Genomic DNA, 20,857 nt, shown 5'->3' with positions numbered 1-20,857 from the left:
CTTTTGTGAAATCAGATGATTCTGTTTGCCGTTTCCTTTTTCATTTTTGCAATATTAAAGTAAGTTTTATAAGTTATCTTGTCTGACATAATCTGTTTTAAGTTTTTATTATGACAATACAGAGGTTTCAAGAGAGTGACAAGGTTTATGATTCTTTTTCCATGTAATAGTCACAGAATTCATGATAATTGTTGGCCAGGTCACAGAATTCATAATTTTTGTCCGGGCATGGTGGCTCACCAGCCTGTAATCCCAGCACTTTCGGGGGCCAAGGTGGGTAAATCACCTGAGGTCGGGAGTTCAAGACCAGCCTGGCCAACATGGTAAAACCCCGTCCCTACTAAAAATACAAAAGTTAGCCGGGCGTGGTAGCAGGCGCCTGTAATCCCAGCTACTCAGGAGGCTGAGACAGGAGAATCAACCTTGAAGTTCAGGCTTGAACCCAGGAGGCGGAGGTTGCAGTGAGCCGAGATCGTGTCACTGCATGATCCAGCTTGAGTGACAGAGCGAGACTCCGTCTCAAAAAAGAAAAATGAATAAATAATTATGTTTACAGCAACTATAGTATAATGTCTTAAATAGTATGACCTAGTGGTAAAGGGATGGGCAGTTTAACATTAGCAAGAATTTTGTTATTTCATATATAATCATGGAATTTTTTAATGCAGATTTTTAGTTTGTGTTTCTTGGAATGCCTGTGCAGGTAATTTATTCTATTACTTTTAAATACTCTTTTGTTCAACTTAAAAATACACAATCACTATGCTAAAAAAATTTTTTTGTACTTATAAAGACTTTATAGCTAAAACTATTGATCAGTGAAGCATTATTTATCTGACAGTGTTTTCAAACTTTTATTAACCTAGAAATCAATGTATTGGCTGCCATTTGTTAGATGCATGTGTTCTTATAGCAACTGTTTATCATCTTCATCTCTCCCTCTTTTGAATACAATTTCATAAATCCTGGTCTTTTATAGGTAGTTTTATATCACTACCATTTCAAGGATGCTGTGAAGGAGAACTTAATAGATTGATTTTTTTTTTACTTTCCCACTCTTGAATTGACTGTAAAAGTTAGTGCTTTCAGTTTCAATTAAACATCTTGTTTGGGCAGTTTTAAAATACCTACTGTTTTCCACATTTATAGGCTTGTCATTTTACAATTTTATTTAACTTATGCAGAACTGAATTGGTTACTGTAGCAAACTCATTCTTCAATAACAACTTCGTCCTTTTAAAAGTAAAATAGAATCTGTTAAATAAGCTTATAATGCTTTTGAATATAAGCAAAGTCTGAAGTGCTCAACACTAAAAAAAAAACAGCCTTTTTTTTAATTAGAAAAAATAAAAGTGTCACAGAGAATGAAACTTTATGAAACAGTAAAGGTTATCTTCTCTAAAAAATGGAAAATAACTTTTAATAATAATATGAGCAAAATGATTAAATATTGAATCTGTAGAAAAGTCCAGAAATACATTGATGTGGTGTTACAACATGATAGTGGATTTTCCAAGCATTTATTACTGTAAAATATTTTTGAAATACTAATCTGCAAATTAAAAAGTTACATCTAGCAAAGATATTTTCTACTACTAAAGTAATCTAGAGTGTCTTACTATATCTTTGCTACATGTGATTTTACTTTGTTTTTAATGACCTATATTTACTATTTTTCTTATATTAGCATAAAACCAATGGTAAGTTCTATTTATTAGACTTTTATGCCACAAACAGCAACATTGATCTTTACAGCATATAGTTAAGCATTAAACCCAAGATTTCTGAGCTCTGGTCATTTCTTAATTAATTGAGGCACATGCCCACTTAAAAAAATTGGCCCAGATCCTAAGAAAGTATGAATAAATGTTATGCAGAAGAACTCAGACTTTAATGTTTAGGTGTTCCTATAATTGTCTGCAAGTTTCTCTCTCTAATACATATTTGATAGCTTTTGTCTCTGGAGAAAAAAGTAGAATTTTCAAATCATGTTCATGAGATTTAATATCTATTCCAATGTGCAGATGGATTATCTTGTCTTCTCTTCACAGTGTTTCTATATTTATAGCATCTATTTATGTAAATCATATCTCCTTTTATAACTTGGTTCATTGTCTGTAGTTTTAGTCTGTGTTCTTCAACCTAAATTTTTATAGTTTTATAACTTGCAGCTTAAAGCAATTTTACAGAGTTCAGATGTCGAAGAAAAAGAAATCCTGCATTTTGCTGCCCTCCAGTGGATTATCCAGCATATATACTGCCTGCAATTAAGGATCTTTGCTTTATCACTTTTTTTTTACATTCTTTTGTAAGAATTAGTGAAGGTATCTGCTTTTTTAAAAAAGATATTCTTATAGACCCAGTTTTAATAGCACTTCTTTTAGAGGCAGGGTCTCACTGTGTTGCCCAGGCTGGAGTGCAGTGGCTATTCACAGACTCTATCATAGTACACCATAGCTTCTAACTCCTGGCTCAGGCAGTCCTCCTGTCTCAGCCTCCCAGACAGTTGGGACTACAAATGTGTACCACTGCATCTGACTCTTACAGCATTTTAAATATGCTACTAGTTAGGTCACCTCTATTTATTTCTGTAAAAAGAATTAAAACTTTGGTTAATGTATTGCAGATTTTAAAATCCTGAGATGCAGGTATATGCTACAACAAAACCAAATGTACTTCTGTGTATGTAATGTGTCTAAATGTGTTATTTCTTTACTTAAAAGGGCTGTAGTTATTTGATTAACAAACAGTTTTTTAACTTATATCTTTAACATGTATTTAACCTGTGATAGAGGAGAGAATAGGAAAAATAATTTTTGTATTTATGAACCTACAAGCAAAGGTTATGATTTACTCAAATTACAGTCAATCATTGGTGGAGCTGAAACTAAAATGTGAGTCCTCTGTCTTCCAGGGCCAGTGTGGTTCCTATGCATAATTCTTCTACCTTTAGCCAGTCATAAATTATTCCACTGCCATGATTGAAAGATTGAAATAATTCATATTTGTAGATTCCTGGGACATTTTATGAAAGCGGTATAATCACTACACTTTTTATGTCATCTCTCAAAAGAGATACATTCCTACATAAAACATGGATGTAAACTTAATCTAGTTTACATTATGACTGGGGGGCAGTCATAATGAACCCCAAGAGCATACCTAAAATGGTCTCTCAGTTTAACATATCACCCTGATCTTTTCTGAATCTTGCATCATTAAATTGCCACATAGCCTTCTATTTTACATGGAAGATCTTATGGCTGTACTTTTGTAGTATTAGCTTAGTAGACAGTATTTTTCTTTTGGGATTTCCAGCATTTAGCTTTTATGAACAAAAGGGATATTTTGGTTTTTATAACAACTTAGAGACAGTATTATCAGATTCTGATGACCAATGGTTTTATACCTCAGCCCCTGAAAGACATTATATATAAATATTTGTTGGTTTTTAATGTGAATTTTTTGTCCTGCATACCAAAAAAAAAATCTGTTTTATTTTAAAGAATGAGCCTGTTAGCCCTTGCCTGAGATCTTTTCACAGCTATTCATCCAGTCATTATAGGTTGTTAGCCTGGCCAAATAATATTTAAGAAATATGAAATTTGATAGAGGATATAATCTTCTAAAGCAACAATTTGTTTTCTTTCAATGAAAGGAAACTGGGTGTGGTTCATTCATTCATTCATTCATTCAATGAACACTTACTTATCTATTATATGCCAGTCACTATTCTAGGAATTGGAAACCAAACAGAAAATACCTCCAGCTCTTACAGAGCTACATTCTAGTAGAGGGAAACAGACAGTGGATAATAAACACAATCATTTAACTAGAAAGTGAGTGCTCAGGGGGTTGGGGTCATTAAGGAAGACCCCACTGAGAAAGTGACATTTGAACATAGACTTGAGGGAGGATAGGGGTTCTAAGCCATGCAGACATACAGCATAAAAGCATTTCAGGCAGAGAGAATAGCATTGTGGAGGCAGAGAGAATAGCATTGCAAAGGTTCATGCAAGAAATAGCAAGGAGGGCTCTCCAGCTGTGGTGGAGGTTTAGGAGATGAAAGCGGAGATAAATATGGTGGAGGATAGAGCCACTTTTTTACTGTCTTGCAGAACATTTTAATAATTTGGGCTTTTCTTCTAAGAGAAAGATGTATGACTAGGAACTGGACAACACAGAAGGTGAGTGGTGGGCCAGCAAGCAAAGCTTCACCTGCATTTACAGCCAGTCCCCATCACTCGCATTACTGCCTGAGCTCCGCCTTCTCAGTGGTGGCATTGGATTCTCATAGGAGCATGAACCTATTGTAAGCTATGCATGCGCAGGATCTAGATTACACGATCCTTATGAGAATCTAAAGCCTGATTATCTGTCTGTCTCCCATCACACCCAGATGGGACCATCTAGTTGTAGGAAAACAAGCTCAGGGCTCCCACTGATTCTGCATTATGGTGAGTTGTATAATTATTTCATTATATATTATAATGTAATACCAGAGTGCACAAAACATGTAATGTGCTTGAATTATCCCCAAACCCCATCGCCACCCAGCCCCCAGTCTTTGGAAAAATTGTCTTCCACGAAAGCAGCCCCTGGTGCCAAAAAGGTTGGGGACTGCTGACTTGGAAGATTTTGAACGCAAGAGTGAAATGAACTGATTTACATCTTAACATAATTCCTCTGGTTACTCTGTTGAGAATAGACTAGTGGGATAAGAGCAGAAGCATGAAGATCTGTTAGGATGCTACTGCAAAAATATCAGTGAGAGATGATACCAGCCTGTACCACTGGGGTGGACAGGGAGAAAGTGAGAAATGATCGTATTTGGGATATATTTTGAAGGTAGAACCAACACGACACTACTAGAAAGGGATATGGGAAATGAAAGAAACAGAGGTCAAGGGTGAGTCTTAAATTTGGAACCTGACCAATCAGGTAAATAGTGGTGCTATTTAATGAGATAGTCACGTCTGAGAAAGGAGCAGATTTGGGGAGAAAAACAAGTTTGGTTTTGGACATGTGAAATTTGAGTTGCCTATTAAGTGTTCAAGTAGAGATGTTGAATAGGTAGTTGGATATATGAGTTTTATGATAGGGAAGAGACCAGGATCGTAATTTATGGGTCATGGACATATGCATTTTTTAAGTCATTAGCTTGGATTAAATTACAGCAGTAATTACTATAAAAAGGAAAATGGGTCAAAAATCAGTTACTAGGGTATTCTAGCCAACATTTAAAGGTCAGGAAGAAAAAGGGCAATAAAGGATTAGCCAGTAAGCTAGTAGAAAAACCATTCAAGTATTTTATCCAACAAGCCAAGTGAAGAAAATGTTTTAAGGGGTTATCAAGCATATCATTATTATTGTACCAGCATGCTATATCCTGAGAGATTGAGCTGGATGTGGGCAGAGAATGAACCACTGGATTTGGTAACATGGAGATTGTTGGTAATCTTGTAAAAGCTTGTGTGAAATCGGTTTTGAAGGAAGTGAGGAAGTGAGGATGGCAAGCAACTCTTAAGTTTTGCTATAGTGAAGAGCAGAAAAATGGGATATAGCTGGAGGGGCCTGTGGGATTGAAGGTATTTGTTTTTGTTATTCTAACAGTAGAAAGCACTGCAGCATGTTTCAGTAGGAATGATCCAGCAAAGTGGGAAAAATTGAAGATGCAGCAAAGGGCTAACTGTAGAAGCAGAATTCTTGAGTAGACAGGAGGGGATGAAATCTAAGGCACAAATGTAAGAGTGGTCCTTAGGAACAAGGATGATATATAAATAAAGTTATAGGTATGTTGAAAGATTTCATGGTGGGACTTCTGATTGCCTCTCAGCAACATATGAGGTGACTTGTCAGATGAGAAGAGGTACTGAGAATGTTGGAGATTTGATGAGAGAGGAAAGGCTGAAAACAGTTGTCTCAGAGTGTGAATTAACTAGAGAGGTTTCTAACTTTGGTAAGTGGATAGATGTCAATGTTGTTAAGAATGAGAATACAGAGGAGAAATCATATATGCATTGATGTTGTGCTGGGAATAGCAAGTTCAGTGATAGACATGTTCATTTGGAGATGCCTCTGATTCCCTCAGAATGTGCAGTATGTGAAGAAAATGCCAAGAATGGAATCTTAGAAAATACTAACATTTAAGGAACAGCGTCAGTGAAAGAGTGACTAAATAGAGGCACTGGAAGAGCAGGGTCATGAGGTTTAGAAGAACAGAGAGTTTGAGAAGGACAAAGAGGACAATAGTAGTGTGTCCTGTATTGGTTCATTTGTAAGCTTTTAGTTGGTATTTTACTTTTAATATTTATGGTTTATTTTGCTGGGCATTAGAAAAATGTTTAACTGGTGCATAAAACCTGTGATTTATGAAAAAATGGTAATGATTTTCCCTTTTAACCTAAATAAGTGTAAGATTAAACCCTAGATTCATTTAAAAAATTATATAAGTAATGATACTGCTAAGCTATGGAAAAGTCATGATAGTCATTGGTAAATGAATATACTGTGGGAAGCTCTGGGTTTAACAGTTTAGAAATTATTGGTGCCTTCATTTTATCAAAAGCATTTTTTAAAATGGGGAAATATCTACACTAAAACAACATTAATAAATTTTAGAATAATGGAAGTATTGAAGTGAGCTCTCTATATGTAATTGAATTACTTTTAGAGCTGTTAGCATAGTTTCTAAAATATAGCTCATATTTTATCCTATTACTTAGTGACTAAAATAACTTTAAAGCAAATAGGAGATGATACCAAGAATCATTCTTTTTTCTTTTTTCTTTTTTGTCTTCTGAGGCGGAGTCTCACTTTTGTCGCCCAGTCTAGAGTGCAGTGGCTAGATATCAGCTCACTGCAACTTCCACCTCCCTGGTTCAAGCAATTATCTTGCCTTAGCCACCCCAGTAGCTGGGAATACAGGCACCCACCACCATGCCTGGCTAATTTTTTGTATTTTTAGTAGAGACAGGGTTTCGCCATGCTGGCCAGACTGCTCTTGAACTCCTGACCTCAGGTGATCCACCCGCCGCGGCCTGCTGGGATTGTAGGTGTGAGCCACTGTGTGAGCCGTGCCACACACGGGTGGCCAACAATCATTCTTTAAAAAACATATAATAATAATAGAACACAAATGAGGAAAGCTTTCTGAAAAAACTTTGTTAGAAACATGAAAAGGTGGCTGGGCATGATGGCTTCACGCCTGTAACCCCAGCACTTTGGGAGGCCGAGATGGGCAGATCACCTGAGGTCAGGAGTTCGAGACCAGCCTGGCCAACATAGCAAAACCCACTCTCTACTAAAAATACAAAAATCAGCCGGGCGTGGTGGTGCATGCCTGTAATCCCAGCTACTGGGGAGGCTGAGGCAGGAAAATTGCTTGAACCCGGGAGGTGGAGGTTGCAATGAACTGAGATTGCATCACTGTACTCCAGCCTGGGCAAGAGACTCCATCTAAAAAAAAAAAAAAAAGAGAAACATGAAAAGTTAATTGTGTATTTTTAATAAAATAATAGAAAACCTTGATGGGTGATTGAAGAAATAGGGCGTTTCTCAGAAAGATAGTCTAAGCTCTATAAGCAAGAGGGGATCTGTTTTTTATAGTTCCCACTACTCATTGAACAAGGTATTTTTAATATGGTTTGTTGCTGCAGTTGTATTTCATTCTCCTGACAGGAAGTGAAGGGGACTGACTTCTTGTTATGTACACTTGTGTGTAGTGAGTTAGGCAAGTTCATTGGACGTTGTCTAAATCTTGAGTTTTCCTTCATCATTGTAGATGTTTTGGAGACATTTCAGTTTACATAATGTTAAGCTTTGCCATCTTAGGTAGCAAGCATTTATACAACTCTTCTCCATTCAGAAAGATGATTCTAGCTGGGCTTGTGGGGTGTGCACAGTAGTCCCAGCTACTTAGAAAGCTGAGGTGGGAGGATCACTGGAGACCGGAACTATGAAGCACTGATCACACCACTGCCCCCAACCTGGGAAACATGATGGGACACCTGTCTCCTAAAAAAAATAAGAAAAAATTATTCTAATTGGCAAAATACACAGACAACTTACTCTACGTTGGTAGAGCGGGTTCTTTTTAAAATTTCTAAGTGATTTGTGCCTCAGAAAATTATGTTTGCTTTGAGACAGTTGAAATGAGTTCCTAGTTTTAGACTATTTTTTAAAACAGCACCAACTATGTAAACCCCTTTTCAAATTTAATCATTGGGTGATCTCTACTCAGTTCCATGACCTGATGGATATAAAGCCGTGAGTCTGATAATCATTAGAAAAGAGCATTCGTGAGATTTTAAAACACATAAGACTGAGGATGCCTGCCATATGTAAGTGTACATGTGTATGCTGTTTGAGTTTTTCTCCCCCTGTTTTCTTGCATCGCTAGTATTTATTACTAGTGGTTGAATTTATTTCATACTGAGCCACTCTTTGGCCAGGAAAATTTCAGTAATCTGTTACTTTTCCCTAACCAGCAAAGTTTATTTAATTATTATTTCAAAGATGCAGGAGAAATTTAAATCATGTTTCACAGATATTGAAAAGACCATAGCTTTGGATTTGTCTTCCCGTTTAGTTGCCTTTTATAGGAACAAACCTAAATTTGTCATTCAAATTTTGCCATCCTTTAATCCTCTTTAGCTGTCAGGCTTTGTTAATAACCCAGTCAGGTCACAAATATACAGTGAGATGATTATAGAAAGTAATAAGCACAATTTGCCTATGTACATTTCAGGAAAAAGAGCTAGAGGTCCATGGCAGCTGAGGGGGTACTGCTGTCAAGCAAGTTTTCTGATTCCTGCTGTACCTCTCTAATAATAAAGCCCTATTTTGCTTGATGATGAGAAATACAGCTAGAGAAAAACCTAATATGAACAAATTAATAATCAATTCACCACCCCTCTCACAGTACACTGGCTAAAAGCCATAAATGTTGAAAGTTGGGAGAGACTTGAGTAAGATCCTGGAAACTATGTTATTACCTGCAAAGTGGCCACTGAGGTGAGTGCCCCCAGGTGACTTTCATTTGGTGGCATAAAGTAAGAGGAAACAATATGTAACAAAAATACATGATATCATCATGTGCTTTTCACTTTCCCCTTGATCATGCTTTGGCCATATTTACTTAGGTGTAAGTAGATGTGTTCAAATTAAAGTACCTATCTTAATTTCATACCCTTGAGGCAGGATCTGCAATCAGGGAATTAGAAAGCTTTATTACCGAGATCCATCCACAAGTCTCTGCTCATAACATTGTTTGATAGAGGGACTTCAGTGGGATTTTTAAAACTTTGATTTGAATATCATACTTGCTACCTCTACCAATGCAAAGGACATTTCCTAGTGTTTGATCTTTTTCCTTCTATCTAGGACCTATGAGGTATTACTAGACTCAAATCTTGATCAATTATGGAATAACTAGGATCTTGAGTTCTCATTTGAAGATACTGTCCTTGTAATTCATTTAATTTGAGGAGGAAAAAAGACAAAATAGCCTTTGTAACTTCATTAGCCTTAGCCTTGCTCTGTATCCTTGCTCTAGGGGAAAAAGGCAAGCCTAATAAGCCCAAAAAGTGCTGGGCATAATTAAGGATTGGTTTCTGCTCTCAGGGAGCTAGGACAGTCTTGTTAGAGAGTTATTCGATGTACAAGGTCTGTTGGTTTAAATATCAAATTTATTACCTATACCAATGGTAAGTTTAAATATCATGCTTACTACCTAAACCAAGTCTAATTTGCTAGTAAGTTTTAAACATCAATACCATATTTAAAACTTTGGTTTAAATATACTTATTACCTATACCAATGCAAAGGACATTTGGTTGGCCTAAATATCATACTTGTTACGTAAACGAAGTCTATTGATCACTTTCCTACTAGATCACTTTCCTCTGCGTCAGCAGGTGACCACTCATAGCAGGAAAAAGGAGAGGCAGATGGTAAACACTAATGGTTGTGGGTAGCTAGGAAATCTAAGCCCCCTCCAACTGTTTGTAAGCTTGTTCTAAGTTTAAGAATTGAGTGAAGCAGACTCACTGTAAGAGTGTGTGATGGAATCAGAAAGATAGGTTGTATTTTAAAGTCATTGACTATAAGAACTTTGTGACATCTGCCTTTTGCAGAATCCATGGAAATTGTACCAAATCTTGGCACCAAATGATGATGCTATTGCGGGTAGTTTTCTTGACTACATACATCCTGCTTTGCTAGTTTGATGAGTTAGCACACATTTTTTTCTGCAGCTCTATCCCATAACTCTCCAGCTCTTTCCCACAGCACATACACACAAAAGTACCATTTTTACCCATCTTTCAAGACCCACTTCCACCATATGCCTTACTTGATCTCCTAATTACAAGTAATGTGTAATCAGACAATTTAATTGTGCCTCTCCTTTGGCTCCTTTGACTTGCCGTGTTAGTTATCTGTGTGCATCACACAACTCTCTAATAAGACTCTCATAGCTCCTTGAGTACAGAAACCTATCCTTTTTTCACCTGCATACCCCAGCTCACCAAGCATTCCATGCTCTTCCCCCCAACATTTAGCACATAGAATATTCTTTAATGGCAAAGTAACTGATGATATTTCAAGTCTGAACTACTCAGGTAACTAAGTATTAAATGTAATAAAGAGTAATTAACTTGTACCTACCCAAAGTTTGCCCAGAGTGCTTTCCTAGGAAACCCCCCTCAATATACATAAGTAGATACAAATCTCCTTTAAAGTCTACAGTTCCCACTGTAAGAGGGAGAAGAAAAATGGAATTGTATTGTCTTGCTGGTCCACTAGGAGCTAACACATCTAACAAGTGGCCTGTATTGTCCCACCTTCAGTCCCTCCTGTTTTTAATGAAAGTTATAAACTAATGGCTCTCCTGACCCTCATTGAAAACTAACACTATGGGTCAGTCTCAGGAAGTCTGTTGAATTTGTTTCCCCAGTAATCTTGCTTAAAGAAAAGTTCCCTAGGCTGAAGTAAGCCAGAGATTTAAATTAAAAAAAAAAATAGTTATGTCTGTTAATTTTATTTTTCAATACAATTTCTGCATGGAAAAGTCTCATAGTAAACTTACAATGAATTTTAAATTTGCTTTAGATATGTAATCTGATCATTTACCTTTCTAGAAGCACTTATAACTGCTGAAAGCCTGGATTCTTCATTAAAATAGTTTCTAACACAGCCTACATGTCATGGTATCTGTGTCTCAACTGGTGCTGACTTTGCTTCCTGTGCTTTAGTCATTTAAGAGAAGGCTACATGGCAAGACCAAGAGGCTAGATTTATAGCCAGTTCTCCTTTCTCTACTCTAAAAGGAGGCAGGGCATGTGGGATGCAGAGGCATATAGGTCTGCAGAAATCAATTCAGCTCTAAGTTCTTGGGCAAAGCAAGTTCCAGGTGTGACCATGTGTGAACAGAATATTTCCCAGGATAGAATTCAACTCCAGGATATGTAGTAAAAGGGAAACACACACACACACACACACACACACACACACACATACACACACACACACACACACTCATATTTGGGAATCACATACTTTTCTTTCTTTCCTTTTTTTTTTTTTTTCCTGTAAACTCTTCTGACTTAATCACCTCACCAGGAGAGAGTGCTGATTTCAAGTCTTTAATATGGTCTGTTTTCTCTCTGCCATTGTACTTTTGAGGTCAGTCAGTACGTAACCATTATTTTAAAACATTCTGCAAAGAATTTCATTCAGCAGTAATTACTGAATGAGAACAGGTCTAAGGAGCCATTATTTCTTTTCAAATCACTTATTTTTTCTTTTCCAAATAGAGGATAAAACAGAGCAGAGGAGGTGAGGCATCTTCGTTTGTCTCTCAGATGCAGTCATCGGCAACCTAGGTTTCACCCAGATTCAGGTTCTGTATGCTTACATTAGCAGTGGTTTCATTAACGATGTTTCCCAAGAATCCTCTGACAGTAGGACAGTAGTTTGTCTCTCCCTTTCAGAGTAAAACATCCTAGACACAGAGATGTAAATTGATTTGCCCAAGTTTGTACAGTAAGGCTGCAACTGAGGCAGGATTTGAATTTATACCATGGAAGTGTTCCTCTTGGTAAAAGGTCTTTTAGACTCTGTTATAACCGCTGGAGGTGAAAATCATAAAGGTATCTATTCCCAGTAAGGTCTCCTTCTTCCTCAGCTATACCTGTTACTCTGTGTGGTACCGAAGTCCCACATGTCACCTGTAGTAAAAGCTTCCTGGTAATATTTTTAAGTAATTTTGTATGACAGTGGTGAACAACTGAAAGATATATTTTTGTTCATGGCATTTTGCTATCTCTTCTAAAAGACAGATTATATTTTACTAAAGATAAATACGAAATAGTGTTATTAGGTAGCTTAAATTATAATAAAAGGAAACAGTCACCATGTGTTTCTAAGCTACCTATTTCCAAAAGAAATCATTTTTAACTGCATAATTTTGAGTGCAGTTGGGTAGAAAGGTAAGGAGAAAATACTATATAAAAAGTCACTCATACCTGTTAAAAGGGTGATGTTGTCTGTATTTTCCACCTAGGTACTTTAATTGAATATATCAGAATGCTTCCTGTAGGGTAACTTTTCTGAAAGGCAGAAAAAAGGAGACCATATAGTATAATATAAGCCTGTTCAAGCAGGGATGGTAGGAAAACAGAATATTCCACTGTTTCACAAAGACCACTTTTATAACATCTTTGCCTTAAATTTTGAATTATGGCTCGTATTACAAATCAGTTTATTATTTATGTCTTAGAAATTAGTTATGTAATAAATTGCATAGGAATATAACTTGTATTTACTGTATGAAAGCAAAAAGTATGTTTGGGGAAGGAGTGAAATAAGATTAACAGACTAGAGGGGGCTGGGCACAGTGGCTCGTGCCTGTAATCCCAGCACTTTGAGAGGCCAAAGAGGGCAGATTACTTGAGCTCTGCAGTTTGAGACCAGCCTGGGCAGCATGCTGAAACCCTGTCTCTACTCAAGAGGCTGAGGTGGGAGGATGGCTTGAGCCTGGAAGGCAGAGGTTGCAGTGAGCCCAGATCATGCCACTGCACTCCAGCTGGGTGACAGAGCAATTCTGTCTCAAAACAAAAAACCTAGACGGAGGGAGTTATTGAACAGCAAAGAGGTAAATGACTATAGGTAACATGGTACCTGTAGCCTTTTTTCATATTGTAAGGCAGTCTGTCTATTAAAATGTCCTTTAGAGAGCACAGAGCCGACTGTGAGACTAATTTCTAAGTATACTAAATAATTTGGGGCTTAGATATGCTAAGGAGTTTGATCTGAATTAATTGCTGCTTTCTTCTAAAAGATTGGTAGAAATGGACTCTCTGCTGCCTCCAGTGTCCCCTACATACATGCACACAAACATACACACACAGAAAGTTGAAATTACACAGATACCTTGATAACTTCTTTTTTTAATTATTATTATTATTATACTTTAAGTTCTGGGATACATGTGCAGAACATACAGGTTTGTTACATACGTATACATGTGCCATGGTGGTTTGCTGCACTCATCAACCCGTCATCAACATTAGGTATTTCTCTTAATGGCTACCCCTCCCCTAGCCCCCCACCCCCGACATGTGATGGTCCTCTCCCTGTTTCCATATGTTCTCATTGTTCAGTTCCCACTTATGAGTGAGAACCTGCAGTGTTTGGTTTTCTCTTTGTGTGTTAGTTTGTGGAGAATGATGACTTCCAGCTTCATCCATGTCCATGCAAAGATTATGAACTCATCCTTTTTTATGGCTGCATAGTATTCTATGGCATATATGTGCCATATTTTCTTTATCCAGTCTCTCATTGATGGGCATTTGGGTTGGTTCCAAGTCTTTGCTGTTGTGAATAGTGCTGCAGTAAACATACGTGTGCATGTGTCTTTATAGTAGCATGATTTATAATCCTTGGGGGTATATACCCAGTAATGGGATTGCTGGGTCAAATGGTATTTCTAGTTCTAGATCGTTGAGGAATCGCCACACTGTCTTCAGTTGAACTAATTTACACTCCCAACAGTGTAAAAGTGTTCCTATTTCTCCACATCCCCTCCAACATCTGTTGTTTCCTGACTTTTTAATGATCACCATTCTAACTGGCGTGAGATGGATACCCTGATAATTTCTAATAGCCGGTTAATTGATCATACTAGAGATTCTGAGTTGGGTATAACTAAAAGGCCTTACTTTAAAAAGATTACATTGGGATAACTTACTATTCCAGTGCAGCTTTTCAGGGAGTCAGGGGCTAATAATATTAGCATCTTACCATGTGCTGGGCAGTGGTCTGGCTCTTTGCATGTAATTCTCAACAACCTAATGAAATGGATATTATTATTAAGCTCAATTTGCAGCCGGGTGCAGTGGCACACACCGTGAGGCTGGTAAGAGGATCACTTGAGCCCAGGAGTTCAAGTCTAGCCTGGGCAACATAGTGAGACCCCCACCTCTTAAAAAACAAAAACAAAAAACTCAGTTTGTAGATGAGGAAACTGATTCACAAAAAGGTAAAAGTAACTTGTCTTGCCCCAGTCTGTACCCATAACCACTGCTCTAATGCTAAAAGAACCACATGATCTTATCATTGGTGCTGGCTTTAGTTACTTGGCTCTTACCAAGTTTTGATGCCTCTCAATTCATTTGTGGCATTTCTTTATTATAACTAACCAAAAAGCATCCTAAGTTACCCAACCAGGAATCTCTACCAATATATGAGATTTAGAAGGTAAGAATTCTTTTTAATAAATATGTGTTTACCCAACTCTAATTGGAAAGTGGAAAATAATCTTCTAGCAATTTGTAAACAATTAAGATGAGAAGATAGGAGATCCTGAGACCTTAGTATACTTTGAAAAACTGTTTGGCGACATGGTAAGTTGTGCCTTTACCCCTCAGGAGACTTTACTTTGACAAGGTATATTAAATATGTAGTTGTTTTTCCAAACACCCTTGTAGGATAGGTTAGTATTAATAACCCTATTTATGCAGGAGATACTTTAAGTGTAGAAAAGAATGTTAATATACTAGGATCTCATAGTAGTTCCAGAATCAGAAATACCCTTTTTGGAGTTTTACACTTAGTTGATAGTCTTGTAGTCTCTTACTTCTAAGAAAAACCAAACTGCCAGGATTTGAATTAGATGCTAAATGCTTTGCAAGCAAGTAACAGCATTACACAGAAAAGTGTTTTCCGTTTTCACCTGGGACCTTGTTACCTAAAGCATTTGATTTAAATAGTGTTGTTCCTTTAAAGAAAAATCATACCTCTCAAGGTTAGTGTAAGTCATAGAATCTCCCCATTTTGTGTCAGCAAAAAATAAGTCTTATGTATAGAAGATGACTTGCTACTTTCCAGGTATCTTTCCATTTTTCCTTCTCCAATATTTTCCTGTGTTTCTTTAATGAGAACATCATTCCGACCTCTGCCAGGAAAACAGGCAATATTTTTCCACAAAGGCAACTTTTTTTAGTTCCCCTTTGAGCTGGAGCAGACCTATACTGTAGTCTAAAGAAGAGAAATTTTAAGTTCTTCTGAAATACTTCATTTACCCTTAGAAACTGGAAGGAGTAATTTTAAAAATTAGGCAATGCAACTGTCGCCAAACTATGTATGCAAATCATATCAGAATCCTAAACTGGTCTGGTTTTTTTGTTGTTGTTGTTGGTTTTTTGGGTGTTTTGTTTTGTTTTGAGAAGAAATCTCACTCTGTCACCAGGTTGGAGTGCAGTGGCGCAGTCTCAGCTCACCGCAACCTCCGCCTCCCAGGTTCAAGTGATTCTCCTGCCTCAGCCTCCTGAGTAGCTGGGGCTACAGGCATGCGCCACCAAGCCCAGCTAATTTTTATATTTTTAGTAGAGACAGGTTTTCACCATGTTGACCAGGATGGTCTCAATCTCTTGATCTCATGATACTCGTGCCTCAGCCTCCCAAAGTGCTGGAATTACAGGCGCGAGCCACCACACCTGGCCAAACTGGTCTGTTTTTAATAGTTTATTGTAAGAAAGTTAGTATTCCCAATTCTAATCTTAAAGCATGTAGCTTTTATGTGATCATTTTGATGCCTACTTCTAAGAAATACCCTAACACAAACCTCTTATTCTTTTTTTATTCCTCCTGTTCTCCTCCCTGATTCTTCTCGTCTCCTTCTGAGAGATGTTGGCCCCAATTTCCTGAATTTGAGGACAAGACATTCTTAGAATGCACTTGGCTTGCACAAGATGTCTGAGTTTGAGGTCATGCAGAAGGAGTAATTTAGCTTCAGGGTCCCTTGTGCACACAATATTTTATAAATTACCTACAAGGTATTTTTTCGTATTGCATACGTTTAAAAAGATGAGACCAATTAAATTTTTACTGTGGGCAGAGGGTGGGAGAGAAACAGAAGAGAATCAAATGTTGAAGGAGGAAATCAACTTCAGAAAACACAGAATTTCACTGGGTTCTAGTATTAAAGGTTTGTCCTTTGCTTTTATAATGTTTTATACAACCTGTGTCAGTCAATGTGAAGAATGCTTTAATCAGCATCATTGTCATAATTATTTCCTCTTTGCTTTTAATAGTCATGCTTATTTATATCCCAATTAAGAATTGTCTCTGAGAAGTGTGATGTTCTTCATAATAAATTATACTCAATTGGGTGTGCAGAGTTGGTTGATGTCATTATTCTGTTTTATTTTAATGCTCTTATGTTTAGCTCCCCTGACTTAACTACACATACCAGATGGTGAAAACAGAAGTGAGGGCAAATTAACAACCTCTGTCCTGTCATAGGAGAATCTGGAGAAAGAAAGCAACTACCATTGCTCATGACTTCTTTCCCATTAGCCCTCCATGGGCGGACATGCACACACACACACACACACACCCCTTGCTCGTGGCTTCTTTCCCATTAGCCCTCCATGGGCAGGCGCGCACACACACACACACCACACTCAGTCTTTATCAAGCTGTACTTTTCACTGCTGCCAAACACAAATGAGAATTTCTGTCCCTGTTGCTTTGCCCAACACTTTATTCTTCCTTGCCTAGAATGCTGCCTTCCCTACTGACCAGGGGGAAGCCTAGAAGCCTTGTAATAAGATAAACCTGATCCAGATCTCAGATCTACTACTTTTGACTTTAGGCAAGTTACTTTATTTCACTGAGAATCAGTTTCCTCATTCGTGAAATGAAGATGCACACGGTTTTTATGAGGGTAAAGTGGAGGAAAAAATATAAAGCTCTCAAAAAATATTTCTTCTATTTCCTGTAGTTCCCCTTCTATAAGACCTGCCTATTCTTTAAAATTCGAGTTCTAAGCTTATTCTCTGAAGCACTTATTTGGAACAAGTATTCTTTGTTGTCTTGTATTTATTGTCTCCCCAAGTTGTTTGTCAATATCTTGAGAGCTGAAACTCTTAAAAGAATCCTCAATTTCTGACATAGTCTTGTTAAATATGGTAGCCTCCAATGTATAATAGTGTAAAAGTGGAAAATAGAAAGTGACTCTCTAAGCATGTGGTTCCCTTACTCTAAAGTCATTAAGTTGGAAAAGGCTTTGAGTCCATTACATTTTCTTGGCACAGTAAGGGAGATGGCATTAGAAGTACTTCCATAAATTGTGAAATCTAAGAGAGCCATCAGTCAAGAAAGAGACATCTTGTGTTTCCATTCATGTAGAGAGAGCTTCATTTGGTGAATCTGTACATATAGATAAGATGATTGATTGATTGATAGAAGGATGGATAGATAGATAGATAGATAGATAGATAGATAGATAGATAGGTCTATCTTTGAGACAACATTCTCTAAAGAATAAACTTAGAGTGTGTTTGAATGTTCTGGTAAAGGAGAGCAGCTACTTGTACACTCTTAACCAAAGAATTTTCCTTTAACAGGAAAGCTGTGATTCTCCATTGGAAATGCATTTTCATTGACAATGTCCATGGAACACAGCGGGCAAAGAGGATAGCTATTCAGCTTGCCAGATCAGCTAGAACTAACCAAGGGTAGTCAAAGGAGGGACAGATGTCAGTCAGATTGCTGCCATATTAGATACAACTATCTGGTAACATACTCTCCTACCCAGAGAATGACCATCAGGTAGAGCTGAATAGTGGGGGTTTTGGTTCATACTAACACAAAACTCTTAATAGGATCAAAATCCTTTGACTCATAGGTAAAAGTCGCTGTAGAGGTCATTCCCACTATATGTGCCAAAAGTTATTTTTATTGACATGACCAGAACTTGTTTTCCAAAAGAAGCATTGCAAAACATTTCCAAATGTTACATTGCAGTCTTAATTGTTGACTTTCTGCCATCATCTCCCTTTAATTCTTTGGCTTTTAGTTTTTAATAATTTGTCATCTTTTGATATATCTCATTTTAAGCCATGATGCAAAAATAGTATTTTTCTCTGCTATTATTTATCTCAGACTTATCCAGGTATTAACCTGTCCTTTCTCACAGATAGAAGGAAAACTTTTTGATGATATTTCTAACTTCAAGAAAATATTTCATGGCCGTTATGAATGGAACAAGGTCTTGGGGCTTAATCTTTGTTGTTACAGTTGTTTTTATCCTCCCAAATACTTGACAATAGCCTACAGCTGAAACTTGAACTTCATTGCAAAATCTTGAATCACAGTAATGATCTGGCTTTGGGTGCTGCAGCTCACTGATTTTTGTATGTTCTGCTGAAGAAAAACCAGCATTGTCACATTTTTGCTCTTCTTGATATTTTAGGATCTTGTACTATAGTGCTACACAAGAGAGAGATTTCTAATGTGCTGTATCTGTGTCTCTTGTCATTGAGGTAATTGTCATGAGAAAACCCTGGACAACAGCCATGACAAACAGAAATATTTTGACAACTCACAGTCACTGGATGCTGCTGAAGAAGAGCCCTCTGAGAGAGGAACAGAGGAGGACCCTGTGTTCTCTGTTGAGAATTCAGGGAGGGACTCAGATGCCCTTAGACTTGAAAGTAAGTTGATTTGACCTAAGCTGTGCTTCTGGGGAAAAATCAACTCTCAAGCTTTAAACTTAGGCTTTTCTCTACTTTTAAGAATTTGTTTTCTTCTTTTAACAATCATATTGTAGCATCATGAGGGTGACCCCTAGGTGGTGAGGCAGAAGACAAACTATAGTGTGAAAGTGTTCTTCACACTTTCTTTGTTCTCTACTTCAGTGTCTTCTGTTGCTAGAACAAATCTGATTTGTTTATGTATCAGTCTTCTTAATGTTACTAGTATATTGAGTAAATCATTGTAAAAGGAACATAAGTTGCTTTTACACTAACCCAATAAAATATGAAGATTTGGAATAATGGGCTTACCTATTACGCCCTCTCCCAAGGTTCCATTTTATGACCACATTTTGAGCTATATTGTACTAAATGGTTCTTGCTTAGATTATCAGAACTGCCAAAATGCATGACTTCTTTTTAGTATTCACCCACTTGACCACTTTACTGTACGTGGAACTATGCATAACTCCTCCCCACTTCTTGAAACTCTCTTCTTTCCTCTTGGCTTCTGGAATATCACTTTCTCTTGGCTTTCTTCTATCCACACACCATCTTTTAAAATTTCTTTCACTTACTCTTTATTCTGCCCTTTATTTGTTGGGTTATCCAGGATCCTGACTTTGACCTTCTATTCTCGTCCTTCTATGTATTATCTCTTGGTGATTCAAATACCCTTGACTACACCAATGACTCCAGACCTATATTTCAGCTAAGACATTCTCTACAACTCCAGATCTTATTTCTACTTTTTTTTTTTTTTTTAAGTGTACTCTTCATCTGGATGTGCCATAGGCACTTAAATGTAACATATCCAGAATTGAACTTCTCCTCATATTGGCCCTATTTTCTGAAATACTTCTAATTTCTACATTCCTGATCTCTGTTAACAACATCACAACTCACCCAGACACCACTGTATCCAGTCAATCTCTCAGACCTGTTGCATCTGTATCTCTTCATTCATTCCCTCTGCCACTGCTTGAATTCAGACTTTCTTCATTTCTGCCTGCACTATTGCAGTAGCGTCTCAATTTGGCTCTCTAAATCTAGTCTTTTATTTTAATCTGTATGTGAAGAAAGATAATACGTGTAATCAATACAGAATTTTAAAAGTGGAAACAACCAGTGTTACTAATTTTTTGTACGTCCAAAGAGTTGTTTCTAAAATGTAGATCTGATCAGATTTGCAAGTTACTTAATCTTCCTGAGCCTTTCTTACCTCATTTATTTAAAAACAAACCAACAAAAATGCTTTATAGAGTGGTTTTGAGTATTTAAATGAAATAACTTGGTGAAGCATTTATTTTAGTGCCTGGTACTCAGAACCCAGTAAATGTTCTATGAACATAGGTATAACTGCAACTTCAGGAGTCAAAGTCTTTACAGGCACATACACATAGTACATGATCAGTAAACATCTGTTCAGTTCAAGGGAGCCGTAATATATTTGCACAAGAATTGTTACAGGAAAGGTTCCCTGTTTGCTTTTCTAGGTTATCTACTCAGAGTTCCCAGTTTTCTCTTGCTATACTGACCCAGCTAGAAAAAGGAAGAACACCACTGGTGGCAACGAATACTTATGATTATTGTTTTCTGCTCAGAAGAGAATGATTTCCCTACCTACCTTAATCTGAGTGATTTAATCTAAGTCTTTTGTGCTTTCTGATTACTGGCTTGAAATTTTATGTCATTGCTTATATGTTAAATCATAAGCGTATCTGCAGCTTTCCAATCGACTTAAAACCAGATGACTGCTTTTTCAAGAGAACCCTAGGACTCAAAACAGAAATGCCCAAGGCCCTGTGGTGGTAATC

The 20,857-nt window shown here is 37.2% G+C and overlaps 1 protein-coding gene across 3 annotated transcripts in view; it reads left to right on the top strand.

Moving 5' to 3' along the window:
* Positions 1-20,857, top strand: part of TTC17 (tetratricopeptide repeat domain 17) — a 142,263-nt gene that overhangs the window by 65,085 nt on the left and 56,321 nt on the right. For all 3 annotated transcript variants that reach the window (XM_008001222.3, XM_073017201.1, XM_008001243.3), the window contains exon 17: positions 18,831-19,001. In XM_008001222.3, coding sequence (XP_007999413.1) covers positions 18,831-19,001 — 171 coding nt within the window. The remainder of the gene's footprint in view (positions 1-18,830; positions 19,002-20,857) is intronic.

The sequence above is a fragment of the Chlorocebus sabaeus genome, chromosome 1, assembly GCF_047675955.1.
Source record: "Chlorocebus sabaeus isolate Y175 chromosome 1, mChlSab1.0.hap1, whole genome shotgun sequence".
Classification (NCBI taxonomy): Eukaryota; Metazoa; Chordata; class Mammalia; order Primates; family Cercopithecidae; genus Chlorocebus; species Chlorocebus sabaeus.
Note: the sequence above shows the minus strand (reverse complement) of the source record. Positions and strands in the feature narration are given on the sequence as shown.